Below are 27,693 nucleotides of genomic sequence, written 5' to 3'. Positions count from 1 at the left end.
TCTTTTTAACCAAATATCTCTCAGAGGGGCGTGGGGAGGGGCTCCTTATTTTCATCTAAAGTAACAGACAGAGAATCAGCACTTTGGAAACAGGGCTGAAACAGAGGGGATTATGGGATGCTGCAATGATCTGATTGGTGTTTGGAGCCAAACACTTCAGAGACATGCTTTGTATATATATCTGAGACCTATAATATATTGATGAAAAACAGTATAATAGGGGACCTTTAATTAAGGGGATTTAATGGGTTTTTAATTCAACAGTAACACATTGATATTATCCTCTGATTTTAAAGCACATACCAATGTTAGCAATGTTTTGGGATGATATCAATATGACATTTTAAAGATTTTGTCAAATATTTTTGGGCCAAAAAAAACAATAACTGTCACTGAGTTTAGTCAGGGTGCTAAATAAATCAATAAATAATGATGATGTAGTCAGTGTGGGATATCGATTGAAGGGGAAGAGGGAAATTAAATTATAGAGAGCTCACAGTAAAGTGTGGTAAACAAAGAGAAAATCAAAACAAAAAGCGCTGCTCTCATGGCTGTTCGGGGAAGGAAGTGCAAACAGAGACGCAGTCCGGGAAGGAGAGAGGGAGGGAGAAAGGGAGGAGGAGGAGGGAGGAGGAGGGAGGGAGAAAGGGACCTGTAACTGAAGACTGACTGAAGAACATAAACCTGAGCTCACCAGCATTTCTCTCCAGTCGCTGCTCCACTGGATGTACAAACTCTCCCCTCTTTCAGACAAAACATTGCATGGGTAAGTTGACTTTTTTAAATGTCTTAAGTAATTCAAAGTGTGAGTTGATAAATTGCTATTTTATATACGTAGAGAAGTCAAAGGGACACATTCCTTCAGAGGCTGGCAGCACAAAGCACGGTTTGTTGACACTTGATTTGGGGAAATGTAATGTTTAACTCTCTTCACTTCTTGTTTACAGCCGAGTGTTTGGCAATCTTTTTGACATCATTTGGCTTTTTTAAATGAGTGAAATCGTTGGTTTAGCCCTAAAATCGTTTACAAATTAGAATGGAAATTAGGGATTTGAAAGGATTTTGTCAAATGCTTGAGTTGCAGCTATGCTTTTGTAATTGTAAGGGACTATAACAATACGAATTACAAGTTTGGTCACTACCAGATTTGTAAGATATGGAGGTATTTCAAATCACCAGTCATGGGGGTGTAATCAATGACATATTTTACATTTTACAACATTATATTCTTTGGGTACAAAACCAAGATCGCCGGTATCGTGGCACTAGAACACATCATTGGATAACAAATGTATGATTTTGTGTGCTCAACGAAAATGGGGGGTAACTCATCGATTTTTAAGTATAATTTAGTAGAACACATTTGGGGAAAACCTCAGCACGATTTGAGGTCCCCATATATACCAAGGTTTGGCAATATGGAACATTAATTAAGAATGGACCAAAGAACAACATTTGTTGGGCATTTACCGAATTTAGTGGATATTTTGGAATGCTTAAAGATTTTTGGATCATACCAATACAACGGGGGTTTGTACCAAATGTAGGGGCTTTTTTTGCTTTTTTTGTGCCTTTTTTTGGCACCATTATAAATAACACAACTTTGGGCACAATGCACCAACTTTGGAGACTTGGTGTTCACAATAACTTCTATACATTTCCAGAAGTAATTTTGAAACTTTGTGTGAGTGGATTATACCAACAAACAAGCAAATAAGGTGGGGCAAACCTTTGGTGGCAATACTAATGACTTAAATGTTACTATATCAAATTACAGATATTTTAGGCGCAGTACAAATGCTTTTATTTGAACTAGATTACATTTTGGAATCACATTTTTTTAGAGGACTGCGCCACATTGGACGATAGTTTTACACAACAAGATGGGGATTAAAAGCGTTTGTCATATTTTGGTTATTTAGGCGCTCTATGACATGATTGAAGACATTGTATGGACACTATAACAAGGTTTGAGATTATAACAATTTGTTAAATGCATTTGGAGTGTTATCAGCTGCTGATTAGATCCCCAGAAGTGTTTTTCCATGCGTTCTGGTATCTCTGTTCACGGTGTAATCTGTAACTCTTTCAACATTCACTGTTTCCAGTTGCAGCCATGGAGTGCCTCAAAGACTGCTGCAAGACCTTCATGAAGGAGAAGGGGAAGGAGCAGGAGACCCAAGGTGATCATAATAATATATTCATAATTTAACTTTTTTGTATAGCACTTTTCATACACAGGATGCAGCTCAAAGACAAACAGGAAATAAGACATTTTATTTAAATCAGAGGTTAAAGGTGGGGTAGGTAAGTTTGAGAAACCGGCTCGAGATACACTTTGTGTTATATTCCATGGAATGCTCTTAACATCCCGATAGCAATGAATATCTTAAGTGCTTTGACAAAAAATCCATAAAAAAATGTCATCTGTGGAAGCCGTAGTACTGTAAAAAGCACGACCAATCATTTTAGCCGGCCCGGCTAAAATAACTGGATGGCCTACCTGCCTGTCAGCCTTCCATCTGTGCACAAACTTATCTCGTGCCCTCATTGGTCATGTGCGCGTTCGTGTGTGTTAAATTAAATAGAATAAATACAATACAATTATCCCAAAGGAAACAACAGACAAGCCACTCAAAAAATTAAAAAATTAAATAAATAAGCAAACAATAATAAAAAAAGATATATATTTTTTTTCTAATTCAACAATAAAATGTATTTTTTTAACAAACCATACCAATTGTAGCAACGTCAGAGCACTATAGCACATTTAGGGATTTTTTATCATGGTTTTGAATTTTTGGGAAACCCAATTTTTCTCTTGTTTCAGGTGATGTTTGTCAAGTTAAACCTGCGTCCTGCACAGCTGCATATCAGACCGATTTGACAACGTTTTTGTTTGTAATTGTGTGATTTCCTCTGCTTTTAAGTGATCGCTCTGAAGATGCCTCCCAAGGCTTCAGGGTTGGATGTGGACGAGAGGAAAAGACGCGTCTCAGAGGATTACCTCCTGTCCAAACTGCCCCCCAACGGCAGAGTGGTGCCGTTCGTCCTCCCCACCTTCAAGGCCTCCTACATCCAACCCCGAGGCTCCCGGTACCCCAACCTACAGTCCGGACCCCAGAGTACGTACTCACTGAGAAAAATAACAATAGCTTTGTTGCATTAAAGTATATGTTCATCTTCAAGGTATTTTATGCAAGTTTTCCGCTTTAAAATATCTCAAAATGAATATATTTTGCAGAGTTGTGACCCTGTTTGCCAGAGAAATGTGTTATTTCAATTAATTCTTACTTCATAAAGTATTTAAAAGACACATTTCTACAAGTCATATATACCATTATATCAGTCCTAGTTGCCATTATTATGCAAAACAGCTTATTCTTTTAGTGAATTTGTTTTTTCTTAAAAGTATAACATATTATACGAGGAGAAACTGAAGACTACAACTCCCATGATCCCACGCTTCTTCACAACGTTACTCACTGAGAAAAATAACTTTTACTTTGATTGCATTCATAGATATCTTCATCTTAAAGGTATAACATGCAAGTTTTCCACTTTTAAAGGCCTACAAATTACTATATTCTGTACAGTTGTGAACTTATCCCAGATGTTTCCAAGAGAAATGTGTTATTGCAATGGACACTTACTTCATAAAGTATTTAAAAGCACTAATTACACATTTCAATTCATTATTAACAATCAAATAAAGTAATATATACTATTATATCAGTCATCATCAGTTGCCCTTATTATGCAAAGCAGCTTCTTTTACTTTGGATTCTTTAACCCTTATGTTGTGTTCGGGTCTCCGTGACAAGTTTCAAGTTAAAATTATATAATAACTACTCTCTAGTTTTTTTTAATTGGAACAAGGCTTCATGATATCCTCCACAACAGATATATAAACACTACACTGATTTTGACAAAGTGTATAATTTGGTGTTGGGGTCTGGGGAGACCCAGCAGAAATGTTTTGGGTCACTCGAGGTCAAATTTGGCCCAATCAAAATTCATCTTTGACTTTAGATACCCCTCCCCCCCCCCCTTCATCCACTGTAACAATACTTTTTCGCAACATGCACCTGCTCTCCCCTCCCTCTGCCCCCCTCCCCCCACGAGAACTCCACCTTTCACAAAGAATATGTACACTCACTAACACTTGAACCTGAACACACACATGCACGTGTGCAATATGTGGTGTAATGTGTTTTGGGCCATAACATTAAATAACAACAGGATTGTACGGTTATGAATGCATTATAAGTTAGTTATGATGTAGTTAAAATAATATTGGATGATAGTCATTTTTTTTGTGTGTTTTGGACTGAGATAAATCATGGGTCAAAATTGACCCGCGAACACCATGAACGGTAACAGCTTTTGAACACAACACAAGGGTTAAGTGAATTTGGTTATAATACTTCTTAAACTTTTACTTAAAATTGCTATACCAGGTAAAGCTGAAGACTACATCTTCCATGATCCCACGCTTCTTCACAACGCCACTTAGCAACGCCACTTAGCATCTTTTGTTTTCGTTTTAATTGAGAGACTCTTTCTGGCAGAACACTAGTATGTATTTAAGGGATTAACGCAATATCGTCACCACAAATGCACTGTGATGGCAATTACCATAGAAACCTCAGATGTTTTTGTTTACTTAAAGGTTGGATAGGTAAATAATAGAAGCCCATAGCGTCTGTAACCACATTAAAAACACAACAGGTAACACAATACTTTATTTCATGCTCTAACACATGTAGTCCTTCCTAAAGAAAGGGTCAGGTTAAAGTGGATATCCTGTATACTTTAAGTGTCTTCAAGAACCATAAAAAGCACTTTATGTATGTACAATTAATTATTATTATGATTATTGTTGTTATAGGGTCAGATGTGGAGGTTTAATTAGGAATGGCAGCCTTCTTGTTCAGTGCTCTCATATGTAACAATGTCCTGATTATGTGAGGAACCTTGTTGCTATAGATGTGGCAAGTGTGAGAATGGCACTTCATATTAAAAAGTGTACCCACCCCTGGGTTAAATAAAAGATTTAGCCTCATTAAAACCAGCTCAGCTTACTGAAGTATGACCTGATGTTTGCTCACTTAAGTACTAGGATGTCCTGTTTCTAAATGAATATCATGGTATTTTAAAGGTCCCCTATTATACTGTTTTCATCAATATATTATAGGTCTCAGATATATACAAAACCTGTCTCTGATTGGCTCCAAACACCAAACAGATCATTGCAGCATCCCATAATCCCCTCTGTTTCAGCCCTGTTTCAAAAGTGCTGATTCTCTGTCTGTTACTTTAGATGAAAATAAGGAGCCACTCCCCACGCCCCTCTGAGAGATATTTGGTTACAAAGAACACAATGGTGCTCTAGGAGGAGATTCAGGCCCCGCTCACACGGGACCGTTTGCGTTTATGCACAGTATGCGTATTCAAAAAAGTCTTCCGTTCACATGCATTCGTTTCATTTAACGTGTCTGTTCAAACGAGGCCGCTGGAAACGCTGTAGTACATATGCCGGGACTGTAAGTGGCGCTGTAACTTCCGCCAAAATACACCAAAAGCAGCGAAGAAGAGCAGCCCCGCAGCAATGTTGCCATGGCTACCCTTCTGTTTAAGCCCCGCGGTGTATTTAGCAACATGTAGTTCATGTAATTCTCCATGTCCACTTGTTGCTGATGGTTGTGGTAGAGGAGCTGTAGATGTTGCACTAATATCTGTAGCATGGTCAGTAGCAGTAGCACTAGCAGTAGCTACTGACAGGAGGAAGTGTGTGGCGATTGCTGGTATTCAGCGGGATATAGTCATTTCCTCAGCATATGGATAAATGTAACGGGGAAGTTAACTGAAAGAAACCGAATCTGTGGATATTGCATGGACCGACCAAGAAGCACGTCTCTGTGGAGAGGACGGCTCAGAAAGAGAGATATTCCCTACAAACACCGGGTGAGATCGCACCTTTGTCAATATAATGGATCAATGCATGAAATCTGACTCTGTTTATTTTGTTTAAGGAGTATATTGGGCGTTAACAATTCTGGTTTGCCTTTTATAATATTATTTCATTCAAGAACCCCTTGTGCGTTTAATTAACACAGCTATTTTTGATAGTTGCTACAGCAGTGAGCAGGAGAGGTGGGGCTATCGCTATTTTTTCAGGAAATATTCGTATAGAGGTGATTACACGGACTCGGTTGACCCCCCAGAGCGTTTCCTTTGCAAATCTATCCACCTTGGGACCCGTTATCATTTGTGGGGTCAGTTTCTATCGGCCTCGTGTAAATAATAGGGCTATACGCACGCGAAACTATGCAGATACAAGCAGTTTTCTCCTCGTGTAAACGGCGCCTCAGGTGATAAGGTGGGGGGGGGGGCGGTTACCTTGGTTGCTGATTGGCTAATGGTTACACGAGCCAAAACATCGTTATGACATCATAAAGTGGCCAAAATCTGATCAGCTCATTTTCAGACAGGTTTTTATATAAATGGATCAGGACAAAAAGAGAGAGAATCTTTTTTCTTGAAACTTTCAGAATCTCTTTACACAGAGGGGACACATGTTGATGTATAAAAGACATGAACAAGACAGGGATGTCCCATGTCCCCACTTCTCTTTGCCATTTTCATAGAGCCATTAAGCCAGTGGGTAAAACAGAGTGAGGAAATACAGGGAATTACAATGGCTGGAGGTGAACAAAAGATAGCCTTGTTCGCGGACGATATTTTAATATACCTTGGGTGCCCCAATTCTTCCCTCCCATGTTTATTAACAACCTTAACAGAATATGGATGTTTATTTGGTTATCGACGAAATACCCACAAATCTCAAATACTGACGTTTAACTACACCCCTAGACAACCCATCAGAGATGTGTTAAAAGTTAAATGGGAGGCTGAAACTATGAGGTATCTGGGAGTGAATATCCCCAAAAATATTGACGAAATAATATCACTGAATTATGACCCCCTAATTACCAAGATTAGGTCTGATCTGTCCCGATGGAATGTAATACCATTCCTCAGTTTAGCACAGAGGGTGGAAGCTATAAAGATGAACATTCTCACAAGACTCTTATATTTGTATCAATCCATCCCAGCTGAACTGCCGAACGGACATTTTCTAAATCTGGACAGGGCAATTTCTAGATTCATCTGGCAGGGAAAAAAACCTCGGATTAGGTTCAAGACCCTCCAGCTACCTAAAGAGAGAGGGGGTCTCCCTCTTCCTAATTTTAAAGAATTATTACAAAGCAGCTCAGATAAAACCTCTGGTCGATATATGCAATCCTTCCTACGTAGCACGATGGAAGGAGATAGAATGCCGGACTTCCAGCAATGTCCCACTATAGGTGGGGGTATTTAAAAAAAAAACATGAATTGGAGTCAAATCCGTGGGTTGCGTCATCACTCAAAATATGGTCACAGGTGGTAAGAGAACATGAGAATAAGGAACCTTTTCATATGTTGAGATGGATAGCTTATGATTCGGATTTTATACCCAATAGGACAGACGCAGGATTTAAAAAATGGGCAGAAAAGGGGCTGATAAAATATAGCGATCTCTTTGTTGGTGGAGTACTCAAAAACGTGCAGGATTTAAAAGTTCCTTACCAAACAAGACTTCTATAGGTATTTGCAGCTTAGACACTACTTAGGGAAATGTATAGGAAGGGGAGACTTAGAAAAGACAAACTCGGGTATTCTGATTTCTTTTTTAAAGGGTTACAAATCAGATCAAGGTCTCAAAAACATCTCAAAGTTATATAATGGACTAAATTAGTTAATTGCACAATACACAACATATGTAAAGGAAAAATGGGAAAAGGAAGGAAATCTTACTCTCGACTTGGAAATATGGGAAAAGCTGATTAAGCAACAATGGAGATCTACTTCCACCCTGACCTGGAGGGAATTTGGGTGGAAAAACTTAATGAGGTTTTTTTAACCTGTTAAGCCCCATAGCCCATGCCGGCGGGGGCTACAGGCTTTTTTTCTTCTCACGAAACTGTGTCTCAGGGCTTCTTAACATTTCATAAACTATGAATGTGTCATACTCACTTAACGGAAAGAAACTCAGCTAGCTGACGATACGAACCATTTTTACCGAAACAAAACACAAGTCTCACAAGAAGCGTCTAAATTAGCCCTGAGCGGGAAAAATGCTACCGCACTTAGCACAGAACTCTAGGTATAAATACTTTATTACTTATCGGATCTGCACAAACAAGATATTAGCTAGCAGGCTGAGATTCCACAGATTCTAGAGGTATTAGTATCATCACTGAGCGATCAGAACTCGCGACATGGGAAGCGAACACAGACATCACAACACGGAGCTTTATGGAGCAAAAACGGGAGAAATGTCTTACCTTCTGCTGTTTCTGATCAAAAGTGGTCTTCAATGGCATTAAAACGAGAAAAATGCTGCTGAAGGTTAATCCATAGGTTAATCCAATGTGTCTGTGTCACTTTGAAATGATTACTGATAATCCATCATTCCATTTTTATGTCAAAAACTGAGTTTTCATATTAGCTGCTATGATAGCTACCAGAGTGTATGACAGCTTCCTGTTTTGGGTATTCTGGCTACACATCACTCTCACTCCTTATTTGGTAACGTGTAGGTGGATTTAGGAACTTCCCCTCGATTCTATTGGCTCTAACGGTTAAAAAGAGATGTCAATCATCAAAATCAACCAAGGGGGGCCGGAGATATGGAAAATCCACCCAAATGACCCCAGAAGTGGGTTTTTTGTGCTAAACCTCTCTATAAAGGTCAGGTTTCACTTGTTTTGCATCAATCTTGATACAGGGTACTTATTATATGTTATAGTTTGGATTCCTAAAGCTTTTAGTCTACTATCCCATCATTCAAGGGTGGTTTTCACTATAAGTAATGTTTGGACGGACACTATAATTCACGTTTTTTTACTATGTTCAATCTGAATTTACTTTAAAATTAAAAAAATTCTATATTGATTCTGACTTTTCTACATCCAACTCACAGGTTTATCATTACTTTGAGAAAAAAGATGATTAATTTACCCCTTTTAGAAGTGAAGTTATAGTCATTTGTTCTGGGAATGTCATTTTCGAGCCTGAGACCTGGAAAACAGGCTCGGGGCTTAACTAAAACACCTGCACAACAGGTAAATAGAAACACTTCATGTTGGAGGTCATGCGGTGAGAAAAAGGCAAATCATTATCATGGCAGTGCCCTGTGCTCCTGAACTACTGGAAACAAATCAAGTCCTTTATGGAAAAGATACTTGGGGTCGGGATCCCATTTAACTTTGAGACACTATACCTGCTTGAGACCAGACACCGTCAAGGGATATACAAGCAAATATATGTTCAATATCCTATTAATAGCAAGTAAAAAAGCCCTGACTAGGAAATAGTTGACAACGGAGGCACCTAAGGTTGAGGACTGACTTGTGTTGTGAGACTTGAAAGGGACAAGTTTGAGAATTGTTGGGCTTCATTGGTTGAGGGCATATCTAAAGTCAGATCGGATTAGACACTGTATAAACACCTACCCCCCATGTTCTAAGTTGAGCTACTCGGTTGTAAACATTACTTGATTATCTTGTTTAGGAATATATGTACAAATCTGTGTTTTTCTTATTTTATTGTTTTTAATTCTTTGTATATCGTCTATTAATGTATTATTATTTTATTTAATTATTTGTATTCATTTGTTGTTATTATTCCCTGTCTTTAACTTGTAGTCTATTTTAATTTTGTTTACTTACTTATGAATATTACAACTACGCTATTGCAGAATGATCATTTTATCAAAGTATGTTCTGCTGTATACTGTCTATGACCTGTATTCCTAATACAAATTTGAATAACAAAAAAAAAGACATGAGAAAGTGGATTTTGCATAATAGGTGACCTTTTTTAAAGAATCATTCATCAAATGGAGGTGTGTTGACCCCCGGCTGCTGTGTGTCTGCAGGTTCAGCTCGGTGCACGTATGCAGAGAGGAAGGCTGAGCTGCTGGGGTCCTCTCAGTTCACCTACAGCCCGGAGGCCAGCTTCCACAAGGGCCAGGTGGCTGCGTACTTCACCCCCGGGTCGAACCACCGAGACACCCTGAAGGACAAAGAGTCCGGCCCCCAGAGTCCAGGTAACAACCACAGCAGTCCATTTAAAACGTCATGCATGCTGCTTTTAAAGGTCCCCTATTATACTGTTTTTCATTACTTTATTATAGGTCTCAGATATATCCAGAGCCTGTCTCTGATTGGATGAAACACCAAACAGATCATTGCAGCATCCCATAATCCCCTCTGTTTAAACCCTGTTTCCAAAGTGCTGATTCTCTGTCTGTTACTTTAGATGAAAATAAGGAGCCCCTCCCCACGCGCCTCAGAGAGAGATTTGGTTAAAAAGAACACAATGGTGCTCTAGGAGGAGATTCAGGTGATAAGGTGGGGGGGGGGGGGGGTTACCTTGGTTGGTGATTGGCTAATGGTTACACAAGACAAAACATCGTTATGACATCATAAAGTGGCCAAAATTTGATCAGCTCATTTTCAGACACGTTTTTATAGAAATGGATCAGGACAAAAAGAGAGAGAATCTTTGTTCCTGAAACTTTCAGAGTCTCTTTCCACAGAGAGGGGACACATGTTGATGTAGAGGAGACATGAAGAAGAGGATTTTGCATAATAGGTGACCTTTAAGATGTGACTCACAATGTTTATAAGTCAGGAAAAAAGACAACATAACAACAAGAAATACAAAAAAATACAATTTAAATAATATTTAAATAGAAAAATACAAATGAATGTGAAAAAAACTATAAAAATGTGTAAAATAAATATGAAAACAGGAGACAAGTAAACCTCAACTTACTCAATTTTTGCTTTAAGTTGTACACTATTTTAAAATCTGAAAAAAAATCAGTATTGCAAAAAGTACAAAGAATGTACTGTGTATCTTACTTAGAAGTACTATATACATATATAAAAGAATATACAATGTACATAGTGTACAGTGTGTATTTTAGAATGTAAAAGCCAAGAAAATTAGCAGAAATGTACACCGTTAAATTAGTTAAATAAAATTACTCTGTTTTCATGCTTTAATGTGTTAACAGTGACAACACATTTCAAATGTATTGTGAAACTGATTTCAACATGCATTTTTTTTTATCATTGTATCCCTATAGATAAACTTAGAATATACGCCAAAAAAACAGTTAGTCCTGATGTACAGTTTGTCTGCAGTTATAGAGAGAAACGTGCAGTATATGGTTAAGAAATTGCATGAATCCCTGAATAAATAACAGAGAAATCGAATGAAACCATGTTAATGTTTTCTGATATTTTGACCCTCCAGGCTGGTCTCTGAAACCGTCCGGTGAGCAGCGGCTCAGCAGCTCCATGTTCGACCTGTCTAGCCCTCACATGCAGGTGAGACATTATCTAATCTGCACTCACACAGTTTCTCACCCTCTGTCAACCAACACTCAAAATAGTGAAATACTTTCCACTGTACTTTGCAGAAAGTGGAACAGTGCAAACAAGCCAGGACAGCTGGTATTTTGATTTAAGGTGGGAACATTTGGGGGGTCATTTTATCCTCAGGGGTTGAAAAATAATCGTGTATCTGCTGAGGCTTTTTTATATTAAATGTGTTTATATGTTGTGAAATTGAAAGGGCAGTTGCAGTGTATCAGCAATGTTGCTATAATTAGAAATATGCATAGCAGCAGATATAAATTATTTAAGTAATACTACATTATTCCGCTAAACGGATAAAACAATTATTTATTAGCAGCAACTACAGGAAATAAAACTGAACAAATAGTGTGTGCTGTGAAAATACTCTTAACCTGTTTAGCCCGCAGCCGCAGGATTATATACATATATATATATACATATATATATGTACATATATATATATACATATATATATGTACATATATATATGTATATATATATATGTATATATATATATGTATATGTATATATATATGTATATATATATATATACATATGTATATATATATATACAGTGCAATAAGCTTCTTAGTGCAATAAGAAGCTACAGGGACGTTAATCTACATCGGTAATATTAACTTTATTTAATACAACATTTACGGTACAAGATTTAATCATACAGCCCATGTAGTATAATATTTTACAAATGATGAATTACAGCAAACATGTGCAATATATATCCATTATTACAGCTCCGTGGGCTGGCAGTAAGGCGATATGGGTCCGTTCTTATTGTGCATCCATGGGTAAAGATAAACGCATGTAGTGCTGAACACGTAACATGAACGTGCCGGGCGGCACGGTCCCGTGGGTTAGATGCGCGTTCATAATGCAGAGGGAAATAACTCTCAGAATAACGTTATTAGCACATGTTTACAACTTGAGGAACGAATGTTTTTAATAAGGGCTATACAAGTGTTCATACTGGGTAGTTTATTTAGTTTAAAAAAAATTATCCAACGATTTACAGACCACTCTTTCCCCATGTAAGTCAATGGGAAAAAGTGTTTCCGGGCCTGGCAACCAAAAGGAAGTGTAGTACCGCCGTTTGGCCACCACGAATATTTTCATCTGAGTCCGGCGCACTTCCTGGGGGCTTGGATGTACTACCGCAAAAGTATTCTCCGTCGGGACTTCCTGCAACAACACCACGCCGTTATCGTGATTCTGATTGGCCAGAAGACATTATCAAAGATGTTCTATTGAGAAGACGATCACTACGTGACAAAAGTTTTCAAAACCGTTTCTAGTCTTCGGTATTCTTGTTTTTGGCGTGAGAATAGTTTGGGCAGCGTGAGAGCGTGAGATTGAGAGTGAAAGCGTGTGTCACACGCCAGATGCGTGAGAGATGGCAACCCTGGCTATTACCAATGTTGACTTGACTGATTTGATAATGGTATCAATTATTTTGTTTGTACGCATTAAACAAACAAGGATATATCCTGTTAATGGCTGAGTTTTTAAAGTGATGGTACAAGGAAGTTGTTACCTTTAGATGTTTCCACCTGTTTCCAGTCTTTATGCTAAGCTAAGCTAACATGCTATTGGCTTTAGCCCAATATTGACTTGACTGATATGAGAGTGACCTTGTCCTCCTGACAAGAAGGAAGCACATTTCCCAAAACCTTTACATAGAACCAGATAAGCAAAATAAATACACATTTAGATTTGTAATAACTGCTCTGAGGTTAAGGGTAAAGTTGAATTAATTGATACGACTTTAAGACTCAATTTCACTATAAATAACTTTATTTTACCAGGAGAAATGCCTCACGGAGATAAGAAGGTATTTAACTATTAAACTGTGTGTTAAGGAATAATTCTTCTAGATATCTAACCTTTTGCTCTGTGACGTTTTATGATCTACTCTGACGTCTGTTATCTCCTTTAAGGAAAGGCATTGGTGCCATATGTGTTGTTGTTACCAGTTTGTGACCGGTCAACTTGTCTGGCACGAATGGTACTTGTTGTGAGAACGCTGAGGCACTTCTTTATCTGTGTTTGTGGACTCTAAGATGTGAAATCTTTGAGGCCATGAGTGTCGGACGCAGGTGGTTCAGTGTTCCCAGCTGTTTAGTCTACTCCTTCAGAGATGTTGATTTCTCTCTGTGAACCTGTTAAAAGGTCTAGCATAGAGAGAGGCTCTTCAGGATTGACGTGGCAACTCTACCGTGAAGTCAGAACCTCTGACTCTTTGACTTGTGATGTGAATCCTCCGGCCGATACTCTGAATAAACCCATCAGTGTTTGACATCAAAAGCTCCAACTCTCACCGTGTCTCCTTCCTGAGTCGGTGACTCCCACTGCATTGCTACACAGAAGTTTCCCCCACACTGTGTATTTAATTAATCAATGATATCCCATTTGCACTGGTAACATTCTAACAAAGAACCGTAAATTAATTATTTATATTTAGTGGAAACTTGAGTATTTTCTTTTACATCTTCCGCACTAAATTCAAATGGATATATCGTACTTTTTACTTCACTTAATTTATCTGACAACTACTTTAATAACAAAGATTTTTGCATTAAAAAATTGAATTTTAGTTTATTTTAAGTGTTTTTTATTTGATGCTTTGGATAGTTTTGCAGAGTAAACTTACTTCACTTTTACTTAAAGGGGACCTATCATGCAAAATTCCATTTTTTATGTCTTTTATACATAAATATATGTCCCCGGTGTGTCGGGGAACTCACGCAGCGTCAGAAAATAAAACCCTCTCTCTTTTCCTCCGTACCCAAATCTCTGAAAATGGGGCTACAACGGAGCTGATCCAGATTTGCGTCCGATATGACGTAATATCTGAAATGTGGACCCACGGCCCTATCAGAAACGTTGCTATCAGAAACAATGCCCGACTGTTTTGGACGTAATATGGTCGGTGTTTACATTAGCATCGCTAACACTCAAAGCTAACCTGTACTGGAGAGCATGTGTGTGAAGAAGCAGGAAATAAAAAGGAACTCACCTTGTGGTATAACCGGCAAGAGAGAAGGCCTTTGAGCTCCATACTGTTTCAGAAATAATCCTTGATAATCCATGATATGGCGTTTCATCACGGCAGTATTTAGTTTAGACAGTAGCTGCCGGGTCCTGCATGAGCTCAGCCCCCTCCTTTTTTATTTGTTATCAAATCTTTTTTTTTTTTAAAGCTTTATACCCAAAATCAGCACTTTTGAAACAGGAAGTGAAATAGAGGGATATGAGGCATGGCTAGAATGGGTGATCTGTTTGGTATTTTGAGCAAAACACTTCATAGACATGTTTTTTTATTTTTTTTTATATATCTGAGACCTATGCTATTGCCTAAAAATGATAGGTCCTCTTTAAGTAGCATTTTCAATACAGTAATTTTACTTGTAATTGTACACTGTGATATAAGTATTAATACCTAAATAAAGGATCTGAATACTGCCTTCAACATTGCAACCCAATCTTTTTTGGTTACAGTTATGAATAATGGAGTTAAGCTTATGAGTCATTCTGAAATGAATCCTTATGTGGAATAGATGATAAGGAAACTGGAGATTAAATCAGCACTTGTTCATCCCGTTTAGCAGCTGTCCCTGAATGCATCTCTGTTTTGCGATGTATGATTCAGCGTCTCGGTCAAAGTGCAGTTTAATCAGTAATACAGTAAGAAAACAATTTTCCAGGGCGTATTTCTTTGTTCTGTTGTGGTGTTTTATGCCTGACTTGTCAACAGTTTCTTATTACTAACGACGGCTTTTTCAATCAATTTAACGCCTTGCTTGATACACATTTAAATAATCATAGAAGCGTTAAAGCATCATGGACACCTCTCACTCTCTTATTACTCCGAGCAACGTGCAGTAGGTGCACAATTACTGTTCAACTACACTGACTGTTTAGCTTGGCAACATTATGAGCAAACGAGTATTATGAGTAAGTTATGATCACATCACCTTGGTAATAGACCCAACAGTAAACAAATAAAGCTGGGCTTAGAGAATGAAAATGGGAAATAAATAGTACAGGTAAAGAAACAATAACCAATTTGAGGACTTACTTTAAAGATTTAGTGAGGAAACAATAGAATTTAAAGGATTTTTGACATTGCAGTATCAGTCTATACCTCCCTTTTGTTGGATTAGCGTAACATTGGGTACAGACATTCATGGTCCCCAGAGGATAAATCATATAGACATTGGGATGTTTTTCGACTAGCGCAACAAGAAGGTTGACACATCTGTTTATCAGTAAAATGTCTCGACTGATCTTGGTTGGATTGACATTATAATTGGTACAGACATTCGTGGTCCCCAGAGGAATAAATCCTGAAGACGTTGGCTTTCTCCTCTAGCGCCACAATGAGGTTAACATTTGTGGTTATAAGGAAAATGTATGGACATTTGTTGGTTGGATTGTCATGAAAATTAGGCTTTTTTATTAGGGCTGTCAGTCGATTAAAATATTTAATCGCGATTAATCGCATGATTGTCCATAGTTAATCGCGATTAATCGCAAATTAATCGCACATTTTGTATCTGTTCTAAATGTACCTTAGAGGGATATTTTTCAAGTTTTTAATACTCTTATCAACATATGAGTGGATAACTATGCTTTATATGTTTGTTTATTATCATTTGAACAATGACAAATATTCTCATGAATATTAAACACAACAACCTCTGAACATTACAAATATTCGCCTCAATTCAACCTAGAACCTCTCTCATACAATAATACAATACTGTGTGTGTGTGTGTGTGTGTGTGTGTGTGTGTGTGTGTGTGTGTGTGTGTGTGTGTGTGTGTGTGTGTGTGTGTGTGTGTGTGTGTGTGTGTGTGTGTGTGTGTGTGTGTGTGTGTGTGTGTGTGTGTGTGTGTGTGTGTGTGTGTGTGTGTGTGTGTGTGTGTGTGTGTGTGTGTGTGTGTGTGTGTGTGTGTGTGTGTGTGTGTGAATGTGGAGACACTGTGATGGATTGTTGGAGCTATGTGCAGCTCAAGGCATATATGCCTGTGTGTATGAGCTGTGTTGCGCGCACTATCCGTGCTGAGTGTGCTGTCTGGCTACCTGCATAAAGTCAAGTGCTCGGCGCAGTTGTCGGCGAAATGTCGCTCCTCTGTTTTCATTGAAACAGCTCCTTATATCCGTTAGCTCAGCTAGCTAGCACCAGATGCTAACAACAACACGTAAGGTGTGCTTCGCTCGCGCCACACATACACACACACTCCCGGTCCTCCCGATGGCCAGTCCGGGCCTGCCGGTGAGCGTGGAAGTGTGGTCTGCCACAAGCGGGAGGCAGGAGCGGGGCTGTCAGCATCAGCTTGTAGATGGTATTTTAAACTCGATGCGCTCTGAAACTACGGCGGCCGAGGACAAAAAATACACATGCGTTAATCGCGTTAAAATAATTAGTGGCGTTAATTTTTTTTTGCGTTAACGCGTTATTAACGCGTTAACTTGACAGCCCTATTTTTTATATTAAATGTGTTTATATGTTGTGAAATTGAAAGGGCAGTTGCAGTGTATCAGCAATGTTGCTATAATTAGAAATATGCATAGCAGCAGGTATAAATTATTTAAAGTGGACCTATCATGCTATATTTGAATAATATTGTGTAGGACCATACCTATATAAGGCATATTTATACTTTTTTTTTTTCAAAATACCAAACAGATCATGCATTTTAGCCATGCCTCATTTTGCTCAATTTGAATTTTTTTAGCTCTGTGTTTGTAAGGGCAGATAAGGGCAGAACAGCACCATCTACAGGCCTGGCATATGTACTACAGCATCTCCAGCGCTTTCGAACGGCAATGGCCGTGGCTGTCTCCTCCTGATTTTGTGGAGTTGGCCCAATAGCTGTAGTGCCACCGTCCTGACGTCAGGACAGTGTTCAAATCTGGATAATCTTTTTTAGAGATTTGGGTATGGAGGAAAATAGAGAGGGTTGTGTTTTCTGACACTTGGTGAGTTCCCTGGAACACCGGGGACACATATTCATGTATAAAAGACGTACAAAAGTGCATTTTGCATGATAGGTCCCCTTTAAGTAATACTACATTATTCCGCTAAACGGATAAAACAATTATTTATTAGCAGCAACTACAGGAAATAAAACTGAACAAATAGTGTGAGCTGTGAAAATACTCTTAATTTTACTTTGATCTATTCATCATGTCAGCAGTTATGCATGTCAACACACAGGGAAGTAAATTATATTGTTGTTTAAATATTTGCTTTGCTTTCACATATGACATCGTAAAATATTACAACTCACGCTATAGTGATTTATGTATGAATTAAACAAACAAGGATAAAGGATAGGAGAGGCATTCGTGCTCCCCAGAGGATAAATCCTATTGACTTTGGTTACCTGCTGACTTTTCTAAACATAAGTTGTTCTGCAGAGTTTTTACTTGCTTGAAACCTGGATTGAGAGTGTACCTAAAAAGTACAGGGTACTCTCCACAACTTTTGCTAATAGAAAACGCGACAAAGAGCGAACATTTGATGCTGTGCCGTTTTATCCATCTCGAATTAACTTGTAAATTACTTAGGTTGAAGACTGCATTGCTGGAAAAGATAGGACTTGCTTTTACATTTCGTATTTTAAGCGAAAAAGCATGCTAAACTAAGATAGCAGACAGTAAAGATGCTAAACCTCATTAGCATTTAGCTCCATGTACTGTAAAGCTTTACTAAGATGCCTGGCTGTAGAGTCTTGTTAAATTGTTTTTTTTGTTTCAAGTGTTAAGTGAATCCTGACTATCTCTGTGTTTTTTCCCCCTCAGCCCTTCGACTTGTTCTCCAGCCGACTCAGCAGCACCTCTTCCACGATTGGCTCAATTGAAAGCAGCCTAGGTAACTTAAATACAGATTTGTCTCCGTCTTCAACACTTTTGAACGCCTTTCAAACTCTCTATTGAGTCTGATTATAATCGTGCTGCATTGTGCAGTCATGAAAAGGCCGACACGGTAATCACTTGCAAACGATTTCACTCAGGTGCAGCTTTGAGCCTCAGAGATAAGCCTTCTTACATAAAGAGTGGGTTATTCCAGGAAGAGAAGTGTTTAATAGGAGATGAATCATTTGTTACTCATGTTGCTGTGGTGCTGCTGGTGTTACAGACTCCATCACGCTGTCTGGAGATGAGCGTGAGTTGGGGAAGGTGTGCGTCCGGCTGAGCTACAAGGAGGCTCTGGAGCAGGTGTGGATCACTCTGGTTCAGGTAAGGTTACCTGCAGAGAGGAGAGGGGAGCATGAGAGCAACAAAAAGCTCCTTTGTGCTCCTCTGCTGCTTTTTCTCAATGGACCCTCTGTATGTCCACAACACAGGGCTCTGTTTGCTCCTCTCAGTGCTCTATTAACTCCGGCTCGGACACTCGCAAGTGGATTTTATTTGAGATGCAGAACTTTCCTCATTGATGCTGCAACACAATGATCAGTGTATCTGTGCATGCACGCAAAAAGTGACACAACAGGCAAAAACATGTTCAATTTTGTTGGCTATTTTGCTTCCATAACACGTTTTCTTCCAGACTAGTGTAAAGAAAACATCCAAATTTATGAGTTTATTTGACTAACTTTGTCGGTTTATGTCTGTAGATTTCTCCTAAATTCACCAAAAGTAAGCAAAACATAATGCCTCATTTGCATATTTAAACATAGCATATCAGAAAACTTGTGATGTAAAAAATATTGTGTTAATGTCAGTAATAAAGTGGGGAAGTTTCATGGTGATATCTATTAGTTACATGTCCACCCTATTCACCTGTAGTGTCTTAATGCAGAGGCGTGCACTAATTCTTCATTGGATAGGGGCAACATAATAAAAATGGGGCACCTCTTTCCCACCCAAGATTCGGGTTTCGGTTGTGCTTCATTTTAGTCCTAAGGTCACATCATTACTTGAACAATCTATTGAGACATTTTAATCGACAATGACAGGGTAGGGGGTTCGCACAAATGCTTTTTTTATATGACGTCTTTACGGGAGCATAACTGAAGTATATTATACCTAAATAAAGGTTTTCCAAGAGTACTTCAAACACTAAACAGCCTATTAACTTGAGAAATATAAGAAACACACAAGACAGGATTGATATATCAAACCATTTTTAGTTTATATACATGTCCTTGTTACTATGTAGTTTGCTTAAGAGCAGTGTAAACGATAAATAGATTTGACCTGCTTCCTTTTTCTCTCTTTCCTTATCAGAGTTCAGACCTCTGCACTTTTCCAGATGGAGGGGAACAACCAAAGATTGGATTTAAAGGCATCATCACCATCCCCAAACCAATACAGTTCAAGAGCTCCATCAAGGAGTATCAACAGGTAAAGATGCAGAACGCTGTTTAAAACTTAAATAATCTTAAAATTGAGATTATTATATACGAATGGAGTGGAAGCCCAGCTTTAAAGGTGACTTTTTCCATGCAGCGATGTTATTCTTGGTGCATTTTTTGCAGATTGTTCCTGTGTAATTTAGAGTTTTTACTTCATTCTTCCTCTCTTTCGCTCTGCAGGATGTTTCCTTCATGGAGACCTTTGTGTTCGCGCTGCGTCTCCAGCAGTTGCGCTGCAGTGCTTTAGTTTTGCGGCTGCAGACACACAACCCAAAGAAACGTACGGTGGCCGAGTGTGTCCTCTCCCTGAGGCAGCTCGACTCACAGGAGACCGAGCACTGGCTGGAGCTCAACCGCAAGTCCAAATCCTCTGTGAGTCCCATGTGTTATTAACATATTCTGTATAAATGTGTGGCACTAATGTCGATTTTTGCTCTTTTTCCATCACTTTGTCTATCACTGGTTTTGCAAATAGTAACATAGTTTGAGAACATTTGCCAGGAACTACATGAATATTATCTCAACCCAGAAGCAACACACTGAAGATTACATCAGTGTAATCATTAGTGGGGTTTAATAATGCAAAAAATATTATCAACCTTTCACCTGGTTACCTTCGGGTGAAATTGTCACAAACGAGCTGAGGACCAAAATGCAAAACACGGGGAAACCAGGGATAGTCTGTAACCAGTTTTATTGAAGGCAATAACTGGTAGGAGACGAAAAGGCAGGTAGTAGGCAAAGGGCTGGTCGGGGACAGGCGAGGGTTCCAGGAGAAGGCAAGACGGGAGTCGCAGGTACAGACCGGGTCAGGGAGCAGGCGTGGCAGAATAGTCCGGGTACAGGCAGGGTCAGGAATCAGGCGAGGCAGGCAGGTCAGGGACAGGCAGGGTCGGAACCGGGAGAGCAATCTGGGAAGTAATGCTGGAAAGACTGGCATGCTGCAAAGTACGATCTGGCACTGAGGTGAGAGTGAAGTGGGCCTATATACTACTGGAGCTGATGGGTGTAACAGAGTGAAAGAGAGACAGGGTGTGGCTACCAGGTGACTAAGGAATGTTAATGCAGAAAATAGGTGAGTGAGAAAGCAGACTGTGACAGAAATATACTGTCTTTTTAATATAATTTCCATGTGTTTTTCTTTAAAGAGGCCCAATTATGCTTTTTATGTTGAGATATTGACCAAATTGAGTCAGTTTAAAGCAGGGGTGTCAAACTCAATTTCATCCCGGGCCACATCAGCATTATGGTTGCACTCAAAAGGCCGGTTGTAATTTTAATTATATATAAATATACATATGTAAATATATAATATATATTAAATAATGTATTATATTACATTGTTGGCCCTGCATTGGATTATTATCAGTTCTGGTAATATCTTCCTAAATAACTACGTCTGAAAGCAGAAGTCTAGGCCAAATAATTTAAAGTAAATATTCAACAATTACACCAATTGTATTGTATATTATATTCTTTGCAAGCTCTTGCGGGCCACATAAAATTAGGTCGCGGGCCGGATTTGGCCCCCGGGCCTTGAGTTTGACACTCCTGGTTTAAAGAGTCCGCTGATTATAATCTAACCGGCTGTCCAGGTGTTGTGCGCAACAGGAAAAAACCTGCAGTGTGGGAATATCCTGAACTTTTATTATTTATTCTCCACCATTTCCTCTGTGGGCTGCTGTCTTTTATCGCTCCTTTGTATGTGCACAGTAAATAAGAGCAGAGCACCATGTGTGGCTTATAAAACGGTCCCCATGCATTGTAACAAAATATGTTCTGTACCAGGAAGACCTTACGTTGTTTCATAATTACAGGAAAAATAAATGGGATTTATTATCGAGGACATTTGGGGGGAAATTGAAAGTAGGCCAAACTATTTTAACAACCAGGTTTTGTTTGGTTGATAAATGGATGCATGTCTGGCCAGTGAAAGTCAAATATGAACTGTTCCTGCTCTAAGCGGATCAGACAGTGTATCATCATTAAATTCAGTGAGTGATTTTGACCCATCTGCTGGACACAAAAGCCACAAATTGTCCAAATTACCGTCAGAATAGAAATAGGTAAATATCAAACCTTGGCCTCAATTTGAAGGGAACCAATTCTTTGTTCTGATGTTGAGAAATACATACAATCCGGTTGGAGCGCCGTATTTAAAGGTTACAAATTAAGCACCTCAACTGACTGCTGGTTTGATGTAAACACCTCAAAAATGGTTCATGCAGTCTGTACATTCGTCTGGCCCTTTTCTTTTTTAATTTACTTTTTTTTGGCCCATAATTAAAGGTCAATGTTGTAGCTTTAAAGCCACATGTGTCAAACTCAAGGACCGGGGGCCAAATCAGGCCCTTGGTGGATTTCATTTCGGCCCGCAGGATAATTTCTAATTACTATTAGATCTGGCCCGCCGGTATATTGCACGCACACCTTCACTCAATCCTGAGGGTTTCCTCAGCTCAGAGCCTGACCCCAAACATTGATGAACTTGCACCCAAGATGAGATGCCAAGTATCTGGCTTGAGCTAGCATCACAGAGCAGCACACTGAGTTTACATGGATGTTTCCTTCTGCACTTTTTCTCTCACGACAACAGGGCATGTTTGGTTTTTTCTTTGAGGGAAATAGTTTTGTTGAAGCTGTTGTTGGCCTGTGGAAAAATATAATCATAAGAAATGACTCCGGAAAAGCTGCAGATAGAGCCATAAGAAATGAATGCAACTGATTATTTAATGTTTAATGTTGTTTTTATAGGCAATCATTTAAGCTTTGTTAGTTCCAGGTTTAATATGTGCAATAAGTTCATTTCAATACGTTTTGCAATAAACATTGAACCAGTCCGGCCCGCGACTAGTACAGATTTTTTAATTTTGGCCGACTGTGTATTTGAGTTTGACACCCCTGCTTTAAAGCCACAAACTCTACAACTGACACAGCTGTCCTGAAGGCCTGTAGATGCTAAGCTGCTAGCGATTTATTTAGTGAGTCAACATGAAGAAATACATGCTATCACTACCGATGTGCCAACGGTAAATACATGTTTATATATTTTTTAGAGTTTTCTTGTTGATGCTTAGGGTCTAAAAGAAGATCCAAAACACTTTTTATTCCACTTATTGTATAAGTAACAAGCATTCATTAAAAAATATTTTCCAACAAAGAACCCCTTAAGGCAGCAGTTCCCAACCTTTTTCAACTCAGGGCCCACTTAAGAATCACACTTTTTTTGTGGCCCACATTCAACCATAAACAATACGGAGGCTGAATAAAGTTCTGATTGGTCAATTCAGAACATGTGACACATTGTTAATCCAGTAGAACAGACCGCTGTCAAGGACTGTAATGACCGTTGCTGAGGAGGATCAAGAAAGAGAAAGGAAAGGATGTTCGAATAAAAAAAATGAAAATGTTTCTACACAAATCATAATGTTTTGCAAATTATTTGGCGGCCCACTTGCAATGCCTTCGGCCCACAGGTTGGGAACCGCTGCCTTAAGGAAAGCCTTTTTTTTTTGTATATCAATTATGAGAGAACAGGAAAATGTGTCAATATGTCAATTTCCATCCAAAACACACTTTTTTAAAAGCCTAATTATTAAGATTTAACTAATTATTTCTCTTTCAGGTGTGCCACTCTGAGCTGCATCTCACCACCTGCTTTCAGCCCGTCAACGGACGCATCCAACTCCAAGTCCTCGCCGCGCAAAATCTCCCAGCGTCCTCCTCTCCTCTAACCCAAGGTATTGTAATTTCATGAGTTTCATGTTTACCTACAAGGAAATAAAAAACAGTGGCTCCAGTGATGGCAAAAGTACACACATCCTTTACTCAAGTAGAAGTACAGACACTCGTGTTTAAAAATACTCTGGTAAAAGTAGAAGTACTGACTAAACTTCTTTACTCAAGTAAAAGTAAAGAAGTATGGGCTTTGAAGTATACTTAAGTAAAAAGTACCCTGTAACTGTAACTAGCAGCTGTTTTAAAGAGTACCTGACCTCCCTTTATATTAATAGAACAATAATGTCATTGTTAGCTAATGAATGTTTCCATGCTGAACAACGGCAACATGACAACGTTTTCATTGGTCCCTCTTCTTTAGAGAAGACCAGGAAATGATGGATACACGGATCGTGTTCAAATCAATAGGCACGCAATGACTCTAAATAATAATGATCACGCCACCAAACACACATTCAAACTAAAGGAACCAGCCTGTTTGGAAAATGTAAGAAGTAGAAAGTACAGGTATTTGTGTTAAACATGTAAGAAGTCAAAGTAAAAAGTCGTCGGAAAAATAAGTAGTGGAGTAAAGTACTGATACCAGAAACATGTACTTAAGTACAGTAACGAAGTATTTGTACTCCACTCCTTCCCACCTCTGCCAGTGAGTAACCATATTGTTGTTTCTACGTCTGAAGTGTTCTTCGTCAAAGTGGAGATGCACCAGTTGGGTCGGGTGGTCATGAAGAAGAAGACTCGCGTCCTGAAGGCGTCGGGGGGGCAGTGTCAGTGGAAGGAGACGTTTCACTTCCTGTTGGCGGCGTTGGACCAGGCCTGTTCTCTGACGGTCAAACTGTACAGCCGGAGCTCGGTGCGGAGGAAACAGTGTCTCGGACAGGTGAGAATAAAGAATCCTTGGAATAAAGACAACATTTACTGGTCTTTATTATCACAAATCAGGAATCCTATATTGGTCCCACAGTGGGGAGATTTACATTATAACAGCAAAGGGGACAGCCTCAAACCAAGCCCCCAGGAAGTGCTCCGGACTCTGAGGAAAATATTCGTAGTGTCCAAACGGCGGTACTACAACTTCCGTATCAGTCTGTGACGTCACCCGGCCCAGAAAGACTTTTTCCCATTGACTAACATTGGGAAAGAGACGTCTGTAAATCAGCGGATAATTTAAAAAAAAGTAAATAAACTACCCAGTATGAACTATTGTATAGCCCTTATTAGAATCATTCGGTCCTTAAAGTTGTAAAATGCACTAAAAGCCGAATCTAGATTTATTTCCTCTCTCCATTCATTCTAGTGAGCCGAGAGTGGGAGCTCTGGGGGGCGGGGCTTAAGGGGCGCATGCTCTGTGAGCGCACATACGGGTTCTTCTGCTCTGACAGCTAGGCATGATGGGTAATCTGTGACGTTTCGCTCTCTCAAAAGTTGGGCCATTTTGCCTTCATGCGCCAATGAGCAGCTCTCATAGGAAAGAACGAGACCCCGCCTCCGACGCTGTATCCAGTTCTTATTATACATCCATGCCTTAAACGCCTCCATTTGTTTACTTCCGGGACATAGTGACATCACTATTGAACACTCGCGTTTCTATTGGCTAACGCTACGACAAATATGAACCCATAATAGTTCCTCTTTAAGAATAAAAAAGTCAAATAACATGCATGGTAAAAAATATAAGTAGCAGCATTATAAAAGCTAGGAAACATATACAAGGGGTAAAGAAGCAGTACGTAATAACAAGTATTACATTGTAAAAATAAAGTGTATACTGCACAGTGTTTTACAGTTATAAGTACAAAGTGCTTACACTACATTGCATTTAATTTAGCTAGTGCTTTTATACAAAGAGACTTGCAAAGAGTGCTATAAACCATGAAGAAACAAAATAGTGTAATGAAATTATTTTTTAATAAGACAAATCATCAGTGAACCTGGATTAAGCACACTGGTACACTTGGTATGATGTCAAGCAATCTTCTTGCAGACTTGTATTTTCCCAGGAGCTCGGTAAAATGAATGGAGGAGGAAAAGCAACTATAAGTTTGGCTATTAGCACATTTGATCACTTTTAGGAACTCATGTTTGAATAAGCGCATGTCCTGGGTAGTTGGTTTACCTCGCTGATTTACAGACGATTCTTTCAGTCAATAGGAAAAGGTGTTTTTTGTCCTCATGGCTTATCGTGAATGACATGTATTTCCACCATTTGACCGCTACGAAAAATGTGCTTCCTGGGGGCTTGGCTACTTCCCAGTACAAGTAACTCTTTGTGGGGATAAAATAGTGTCCCCCGGACCTTAATTTAGACCCTGGACTCTGCTTTAGAAATGCAACATTCCTTGTTGCTGAGGAAACGTTTTGTGGTCAAAAAAGAGGTTTGAGATAATGGTCATTCCACAACAAGTTAAGCTAGAGAAAACCCCTGTGATTTATGATTAAATGCTTCAAGCTAAGGAAATCTCATATCCTTTCCCAATGTGCCCTGCAGGTTCAGGCTGGGTTTGACAGTCCTGTCTCCGAGGCGGTGGAGCAGTGGAAAGACACGATGGCTAACCCAGAGAAAGTGGTGTCTGCATGGCACACACTGAGCGCTGCCTAAACATCTCCTCCATCATCTCCCCATCATCTCTCCTCCTAACATCTCCTCCTAACATCTCCCCCATCATCTCCTCCTAACATCTCCCCCATCATCTCCCCCATCATCTCCCCCATCATCTCCTCCCTAACATCTCCTCCTAACATCTCCCCCATCATCTCCTCCTAACATCTCCTCCTAACATCTCCTCCTAACATCTCCTCCTAACATCTCCCCCATCATCTCCCCCATCATCTCCTCCTAACATCTCCTCCTAACATCTCCCCCATCATCTCCTCCTAACATCTCCTCCTAACATCTCCTCCTAACATCTCCTCCTAACATCTCCTCCTAACATCTCCTCCATCATCTCCTCCTAACATCTCCTCCATCATCTCCTCCTAACATCTCCCCCATCATCTCCTCCTAACATCTCCCCCATCATCTCCCCCATCATCTCCCCCATCATCTCCTCCTAACATCTCCTCCTAACATCTCCTCCTAACATCTCCTCCATCATCTCCTCCTAACATCTCCTCCTAACATCTCCTCCTAACATCTCCTCCATCATCTCCTCCAACATCTCCTCCATCATCTCCTCCTAACATCTCCCCCATCATCTCCTCCTAACATCTCCCCCATCATCTCCCCCATCATCTCCCCCATCATCTCCTCCTAACATCTCCTCCTAACATCTCCTCCTAACATCTCCCCCATCATCTCCTCCTAACATCTCCTCCTAACATCTCCTCCTAACATCTCCCCCATCATCTCCTCCTAACATCTCCCCCATCATCTCCTCCTAACATCTCCCCCATCATCTCCCCCATCATCTCCTCCTAACATCTCCTCCATCATCTCCTCCATCATCTCCTCCATCATCTCCTCCAACATCTCCTCCATCATCTCCTCCAACATCTCCTCCATCATCTCCTCCAACATCTCCTCCTAACATCTCCTCCATCATCTCCTCCAACATCTCCTCCTAACATCTCCTCTAACATCGGCTTCACAAAGACGTGATGCTGACCTGAAGATGATCAAACTGTAAATACCGAACGTGCTCTGAGCCCGGATGGAAATAAAGGCTTTGAACAAAGTGTAATTGCTGGAAATTTTGAAAAATGTACTTATTTTCTTCTTTTAAAAAAACAGTAGAGCGTTCGCCTTAATGACAACAATCCAAATGCAATGAGCTGTAGATATAATGCTGTATTTTTAGAGGTGTTTTTAGTTTGATAGAAAGTTTACAAGAAGAGAAAGTAACAACAAATTAAAGCCAAAATACGAGAATTACTGTATGAATATAATTAAAATGTTCCCTTAGTTCCCTAGAAGAGGGGCTCAAAGACTTTCCCTTCCCCTCATTGTACTAAAAAGGATGTGACTGTAAAACACAGCTGTATCAAACCGACGCTTTTGATAAAAGCAATTAAAAATGTTTGTATGTATTTAATGTATTAATGTAGAGAATAAAAGTACAGTTGGTGTTATTTGGAAATACGAAGTTAGTTTGTGTGTT

The 27,693-nt window shown here is 39.4% G+C and overlaps 1 protein-coding gene across 1 annotated transcript; it reads left to right on the top strand.

Annotated features, from left to right (window-relative positions):
* The first annotated feature begins 683 nt into the window (after positions 1-683).
* Positions 684-26,274, top strand: LOC117493763 (tandem C2 domains nuclear protein). Its single transcript, XM_034144346.1, has 12 exons — positions 684-766; positions 2,109-2,183; positions 2,931-3,125; positions 9,986-10,156; positions 11,374-11,447; positions 18,303-18,372; positions 18,640-18,740; positions 19,731-19,847; positions 20,039-20,230; positions 23,484-23,598; positions 24,277-24,476; positions 26,085-26,274. Exons 1-12 carry the CDS (start codon positions 763-765, stop codon positions 26,193-26,195), a joined length of 1,425 nt encoding a protein of 474 aa, XP_034000237.1. The 5' UTR covers positions 684-762; the 3' UTR covers positions 26,196-26,274.
* The last annotated feature ends 1,419 nt before the right edge of the window (positions 26,275-27,693 follow it).

Source organism: Trematomus bernacchii, unplaced genomic scaffold, assembly GCF_902827165.1.
Source record: "Trematomus bernacchii unplaced genomic scaffold, fTreBer1.1, whole genome shotgun sequence".
Classification (NCBI taxonomy): Eukaryota; Metazoa; Chordata; class Actinopteri; order Perciformes; family Nototheniidae; genus Trematomus; species Trematomus bernacchii.
The sequence above is the reverse complement of the archived record's forward strand: the minus strand, read 5'-3'. Positions and strand labels throughout refer to the sequence as shown.

Bases quoted from the DNA above. Each gene is read 5' to 3' on its own strand.
- LOC117493763 (XM_034144346.1), top strand. The intron at 18,373-18,639 runs GTAACTTAAATA...CTGGTGTTACAG, and splicing joins CTCAATTGAAAGCAGCCTAG to ACTCCATCACGCTGTCTGGA. The intron at 19,848-20,038 runs GTAAAGATGCAG...TTCGCTCTGCAG, and splicing joins CCATCAAGGAGTATCAACAG to GATGTTTCCTTCATGGAGAC.